This window comes from Notolabrus celidotus, unplaced genomic scaffold (genome assembly GCF_009762535.1).
Source record: "Notolabrus celidotus isolate fNotCel1 unplaced genomic scaffold, fNotCel1.pri scaffold_335_arrow_ctg1, whole genome shotgun sequence".
NCBI lineage: Eukaryota > Metazoa > Chordata > Actinopteri > Labriformes > Labridae > Notolabrus > Notolabrus celidotus.
Window position 1 is genome coordinate 1 of NW_023260166.1, and position 7500 is coordinate 7500.

Here is a 7500-nt window from a genome sequence, read left to right on the forward strand (position 1 = left end):
TATGTATTTATAAGATCGTGAATTTACTTTCTGTAACTTATTTTTTGCAACAAAAATGTAAATTAACTTCCTTTAAAGAGTTTGGTCATACTATATATTTTAATATTTAAACAGAGTTTGGTCATAATATATATTTTAATATTTAAACAGAGTTTGGTCATACTATATATTTTAATATTTAAACAGAGTTTGGTCATACTATATATTTTAATATTTAAACAGAGTTTGGTAACAATAATAATAATAAACTTATATCTAAACTAGTTGAGTCAAGTCATCTTTATTTATAAAGCACATTTAAAACAAGCAGTGATGGCCAAAGTGCTTTATAAGGTAAATATACATGAAGACAAGAATAGACAACAAAACATATTTATATAAAAAGTAAAATCAAGTGAAATCTGTCCGGATGTTAATGTTCTCATATCGAGGAGAAGAGATGGAGGATTTAAAAACATTGAGCAGTGGTAAACTGTTCCAGAGATTAGGTGCAGCTAAAACAGTATGGTAATAACATTAAACACATGTTGAAATAGACCTTGGTTAAAGTAATAAACATATATATTAAATAGAGTTTATTAATAATATAAACTAATATTAAATAGAGTTTATTAATAATATAAACTAATATTAAATAGAGTTTATTAATAATATAAACTAATATTTAAATAGAGTTTATTAATAATATAAACTAATATTAAATAGAGTTTATTTATAATATAAACTAATATTAAATAGAGTTCATTTATAATATAAACTAATATTTAGATAGAGTTTATTAATAATATAAACTAATATTAAATAGAGTTCATTTATAATATAAACTAAAATTTAGATAGAGTTTATTTATAATATAAACTAATATTTAGATAGAGTTTATTTATAATATAAACTAATATTAAATAGAGTTCATTTATAATATAAACTAATATTAAATAGAGTTTTTTTTATTTTACTCTGAATCTGTGAACTCACCCTTTGCAGATTACAATAAATTATTTAAAACAGAGAAAAGTAAAAATAATAAAGTAAAAATAATAAAGTAAAAATAAAAATAAGAACAAACAGAGGAAACATGAGGGGAACCTGCTGCTGGCGGACCGAGCGGAAGTGACGTTTGTTGTTCTTGTCGTTTGAGACGTTCAGGGTCTGATGGGTCCTTCAGTCCTTTTATGTCTCCTCAGATCCTCTCCTTAAATCCTACCGGCCCCGAATGAAGGTAAACACACTCGTCACTGTCTCCTCGAGGCTCCGGACCCTTAGTCCGGGTCCTCCCGGACCCTTAGTCCGGGTTCTCCCGGGTCACATGTCGGTCTTTAATCCGGGTCCCGGCAGTCCGTCCCGGTGAACCCGGACCGTGTGGGTCCCGGATCCGTGAGAGAAACTAATCCAGCTCGGTGCTTCCCGTCTCCGTCCCTGCTGCTGGTTTAAAACTGATTCTACTTTTTAAAGATCCTAGAAATAAAACCAGTTTTTATTCTGTTTGGTGTTAGGAAACCCTAACCCTACCTGACAGCCAGGGTTTACCTTAGAGTCAGGGTTTACCTGAGAGTCAGGGTTTACCTGAGAGTCAGGGTTTACCTGAGAGTCAGGGTTTACCTTTAGAGTCAGGGTTTACCTGAGAGTCAGGGTTTACCTTTAGAGTCAGGGTTTACCTGAGAGTCAGGGTTTACCTTAGAGTCAGGGTTTACCTGAGAGTCAGGGTTTACCTTTAGAGTCAGGGTTTAAATGAGAGTCAGGGTTTACCTTTAGAGTCAGGGTTTACCTTTAGAGTCAGGGTTTACCTTTAGAGTCAGGGTTTACCTTTAGAGTCAGGGTTTACCTTAGAGTCAGGGTTTACCTGAGAGTCAGGGTTTACCTTTAGAGTCAGGGTTTACCTTTAGAGTCAGGGTTTACCTGAGAGTCAGGGTTTACCTTAGAGTCAGGGTTTACCTGAGAGTCAGGGTTTACCTTTAGAGTCAGGGTTTACCTGAGAGTCAGGGTTTACCTGAGAGTCAGGGTTTACCTGAGAGTCAGGGTTACCTTAGAGTCAGGGTTTACCTGAGAGTCAGGTTTACCTTTAGAGTCAGGGTTTACCTGAGAGTCAGGGTTTACCTGAGAGTCAGGGTTTACCTGAGAGTCAGGGTTTACCTTTAGAGTCAGGGTTTACCTGAGAGTCAGGGTTTACCTGAGAGTCAGGGTTTACCTGAGAGTCAGGGTTTACCTTTAGAGTCAGGGTTTACCTGAGAGTCAGGGTTTACCTGAGAGTCAGGGTTTACCTTTAGAGTCAGGGTTTACCTGAGAGTCAGGGTTTACCTGAGAGTCAGGGTTTACCTTAGAGTCAGGGTTTACCTGAGAGTCAGGGTTTAAATGAGAGTCAGGGTTTACCTGAGAGTCAGGGTTTACCTTAGAGTCAGGGTTTAAATGAGAGTCAGGGTTTACCTTTAGAGTCAGGGTTTACCTGAGAGTCAGGGTTTACCTGAGAGTCACGGTTTACCTTTAGAGTCAGGGTTTACCTGAGAGTCAGTGTTTACCTGAGAGTCAGGGTTTACCTGAGAGTCAGGGTTTACCTGAGAGTCAGTGTTTACCTGAGAGTCAGGGTTTAAATGAGAGTCAGGGTTTACCTGAGAGTCAGGGTTTACCTTAGAGTCAGGGTTTACCTGAGAGTCAGGGTTTACCTGAGAGTCAGTGTTTACCTTAGAGTCAGGGTTTACCTTTAGAGTCAGGGTTTACCTGAGAGTCAGGGTTTACCTTAGAGTCAGGGTTTACCTGAGAGTCAGGGTTTACCTGAGAGTCAGTGTTTACCTTAGAGTCAGGGTTTACCTGAGAGTCAGGGTTTACCTTAGAGTCAGGGTTTACCTGAGAGTCAGGGTTTACCTGAGAGTCAGGGTTTACCTTAGAGTCAGGGTTTACCTGAGAGTCAGGGTTTACCTGAGAGTCAGTGTTTACCTTAGAGTCAGGGTTTACCTGAGAGTCAGGGTTTACCTTAGAGTCAGGGTTTACCTGAGAGTCAGGGTTTACCTGAGAGTCAGTGTTTACCTTTAGAGTCAGGGTTTACCTGAGAGTCAGGGTTTACCTTAGAGTCAGGGTTTACCTTTAGAGTCAGGGTTTACCTGAGAGTCAGTGTTTACCTTAGAGTCAGGGTTTACCTTTAGAGTCAATGTTTACCTGAGAGTCAGGGTTTACCTGAGAGTCAGGGTTTACCTTTAGAGTCAGGGTTTACCTGAGAGTCAGTGTTTACCTGAGAGTCAGGGTTTACCTGAGAGTCAGGGTTTACCTGAGAGTCAGGGTTTACCTTAGAGTCAGGGTTTACCTTAGAGTCAATGTTTACCTGAGAGTCAGGGTTTACCTGAGAGTCAGGGTTTACCTTAGAGTCAATGTTTACCTGAGAGTCAGTGTTTACCTTAGAGTCAGTGTTTACCTGAGAGTCAGTTACCTTAGAGTCAGTGTTTACCTGAGAGTCAGGGTTTACCTGAGAGTCAGTGTTTACCTGAGAGTCAGGGTTTACCTTAGAGTCAGGGTTTACCTGAGAGTCAGGGTTTACCTGAGAGTCAGGGTTTACCTGAGAGTCAGGGTTTACCTGAGAGTCAATGTTTACCTGAGAGTCAAGGTTTACCTGAGAGTCATTGTTTACCTGAGAGTCAGTGTTTACCTGAGAGTCAGTGTTTACCTGAGAGTCATTGTTTACCTGAGAGTCATTGTTTACCTGAGAGTCAGTGTTTACCTTAGAGTCAGGGTTTACCTGAGAGTCATTGTTTACCTGAGAGTCAGTGTTTACCTGAGAGTCAATGTTTACCTGAGAGTCATTGTTTACCTGAGAGTCAGGGTTTACCTGAGAGTCATTGTTTACCTGAGAGTCAGGGTTTACCTGAGAGTCAAGGTTTACCTGAGAGTCATTGTTTACCTGAGAGTCAGTGTTTACCTGAGAGTCATTGTTTATCGAGAGTCATTGTTTACCTGAGAGTCAGTGTTTACCTTAGAGTCAGGGTTTACCTGAGAGTCAGTGTTTACCTGAGAGTCAGTGTTTACCTGAGAGTCAGGTGGGACAGCTGCTAAAGTTCTGCTTTACCGGCCGAACATGATGTCACGTTATGTCCCCAACTCTGGATTAACAGAAGTCCCTAATTAATCTTTATGTTCAAATATCATGTGACATGTTCTGAGTCAGTGCGAGACTTCAAGTTATTAAATAACTCACAGTGACTGTTAAACAATAATGATTCAATAATGATTCAATAAACAATAATGATTCAATAATGATTCAATAATAATTCAATAATGATTCAATAATGATTCAATAAACAATAATGATTCTATAATGATTCAATTAACAATAATGATTCAATAATGATTCAATAATGATTCAATAAACAATAATGATTCAATAATGATTCAATAATGATTCAATAATGATTCAATAATGATTCAATAAACAATAATGATTCAATAATGATTCAATAATGATTCAATAATGATTCAATATTCAATAATGATTCAATAATGATTCAATAATGATTCAATAAACAATAATGATTCAATAATGATTCAATAATGATTCAATAATGTTTCAATAATGATTCAATAAACAATAATGATTCAATAATGATTCAATAATGATTCAATAATGATTCAATAAACAATAATGATTCAATAATGATTCAATATTCAATAATGATTCAATAATGATTCAATAATGATTCAATAATGATTCAATAAACAATAATGATTCAATAATGATTCAATAAACAATGATTCAATAATGATTCAATAATGATTCAATAAACAATGATTCAATAATGATTCAATAATGATTCAATAAACAATGATTCAATAATGATTCAATAATGATTCAATAATGATTCAATAATGATTCAATAAACAATGATTCAATAAACAATGATTCAATAATGATTCAATAATGATTCAATAATAACCATAATAATCCATAGGGTTCTTAAATAATCCATAGGGTTCTTAAATAATCCATAGGGTTCTTAAATAATCCATAGGGTTCTTAAATAATCTATATGGTTCTTTAATAATCCATAGGGTTCTTTAATAATCCATAGTGTTCTTTAATAATCCATAGAGTTCTTAAATAATCCATAGGGTTCTTTAATAATCCATAGGGTTCTTAAATAATCCATATGGTTCTTAAATAATCCATAGGGTTCTTAAATAATCCATATGGTTCTTTAATAATCCATAGGGTTCTTTAATAATCCATAGTGTTCTTTAATAATCCATAGTGTTCTTTAATAATCCATAGAGTTCTTAAATAATCCATATGGTTCTTTAATAATCCATAGGGTTCTTTAATAATCCATAGAGTTCTTTAATAATCCATAGAGTTCTTAAATAATCCATAGAGTTCTTTAATAATCCATAGAGTTCTTTAATAATCCATAGGGTTCTTAAATAATCCATAGGGTTCTTTAATAATCCATAGTGTTCTTTAATAATCCATAGGGTTCTTTAATAATCCATAGGGTTCTTTAATAGTTAGTCATTTTTCAGAGACGTCAGATATTTATTAAGAAGTGTGAAATGTTAATTATTCAGAGACGTCAGATATTTATTAAGAAGTGTGAAATGTTAATTATTCAGAGACGTCAGATATTTATTAAGAAGTGTTAAATGTTAATTATTCAGAGACGTCAGATATTTATTAAGAAGTGTTAAATGTTAATTATTCAGAGACGTCAGATATTTATTAAGAAGTGTGAAATGTTAATTATTCAGAGACGTCAGATATTTATTAAGAAGTGTTAAATGTTAATTATTCAGAGACGTCAGATATTTATTAACAAGTGTGAAATGTTAATTATTCAGAGACGTCAGATATTTATTAAGAAGTGTGAAATGTTAATTATTCAGAGACGTCACATATTTATTAAGAAGTGTGAAATGTTAATTATTCAGAGACGTCAGATATTTATTAAGAAGTGTTAAATGTTAATTATTCAGAGACGTCAGATATTTTTTTAAGAAGAGTTAAATGTTAATTATTCAGAGACGTCACATATTTATTAAGAAGTGTGAAATGTTAATTATTCAGAGACGTCAGATATTTATTAAGAAGTGTGAAATGTTAATTATTCAGAGACGTCAGATATTTATTAAGAAGTGTTAAATGTTAATTATTCAGAGACGTCAGATATTTATTAAGAAGTGTGAAATGTTAATTATTCAGAGACGTCAGATATTTTTTTAAGAAGAGTTAAATGTTAATTATTCAGAGACGTCACATATTTATTAAGAAGTGTGAAATGTTAATTATTCAGAGACGTCAGATATTTATTAAGAAGTGTTAAATGTTAATTATTCAGAGACGTCACATATTTATTAAGAAGTGTTAAATGTTAATTATTCAGAGACGTCAGATATTTATTAAGAAGTGTTAAATGTTAATTATTCAGAGACGTCAGATATTTTTTTAAGAAGAGTTAAATGTTAATTATTCAGAGACGTCACATATTTATTAAGAAGTGTTAAATGTTAATTATTCAGAGACGTCAGATATTTATTAAGAAGTGTTAAATGTTAATTATTCAGAGACGTCAGATATTTATTAAGAAGTGTGAAATGTTAATTATTCAGAGACGTCAGATATTTTTTTAAGAAGAGTTAAATGTTAATTATTCAGAGACGTCACATATTTATTAAGAAGTGTTAAATGTTAATTATTCAGAGACGTCAGATATTTATTAAGAAGTGTTAAATGTTAATTATTCAGAGACGTCACATATTTATTAAGAAGTGTTAAATGTTAATTATTCAGAGACGTCAGATATTTATTAAGAAGTGTTAAATGTTAATTATTCAGAGACGTCAGATATTTATTAAGAAGTGTTAAATGTTAATTATTCAGAGACGTCAGATATTTATTAAGAAGTGTGAAATGTTAATTATTCAGAGACGTATTGAGGAGATATAGAAAGATAAAGTTTATCAGATTATTGTCACATGGATCCAGAACATGAAAGCTGAAGCTGAGCTGAAAGCTCTGAGTTAAAGGAAACGATCAGCTGATTGGTTGACAGTAAATCAGTCGGTTATTCACTTGTTCATCTGTGTTGGACTTTTCTCCAGCAGACCTTCAGTTTCTTGGTTTTCTCTTTTTTCTCAGAGTTTTAAAAATCTTTGATTTTTTGTGACAAAGACTTTTTCTTCAGATTAACAGGTATGCCAAAAGAAAAATATGATCCTCCCGATCCTCGTCGATGTTATACCATCATGTCAGCCGAGGAGGCGGCCAACGGGAAGAAGTCTTACTGGGCCGAACTCGAGATCTCAGGTGGGTTTACCTGATCTGTGGGGGGCTTGATGCTATGAAGACATCCAGATAAGGTTCAGAGGTCCCCCCTCTATCACACCCACATACGCCCATATATGGTCAATCCACATACGTCCATATATGGTCAACCCACATACGTCCATATATGGTCAACCCACATACGTCCATATATGGTCAATCCACATACGTCCATATATGGGCAATCCACATACTTCCATATATGG

General features: G+C 34.0%; 1 protein-coding gene across 1 annotated transcript in view; it reads left to right on the forward strand.

Annotated features, from left to right (window-relative positions):
• Positions 1 to 1092: 1092 nt before the first annotated feature.
• The window catches only part of cnot6l (CCR4-NOT transcription complex, subunit 6-like), a 24851-nt gene continuing 18443 nt past the window's right edge, over positions 1093 to 7500 (forward strand). Inside the window, exons 1-2 of the mRNA XM_034679128.1 lie at positions 1093 to 1219; positions 7155 to 7276. Of these exons, the coding sequence (XP_034535019.1) occupies positions 7165 to 7276 (112 nt within the window). The 5' untranslated portion in view covers positions 1093 to 1219; positions 7155 to 7164. The remainder of the gene's footprint in view (positions 1220 to 7154; positions 7277 to 7500) is intronic.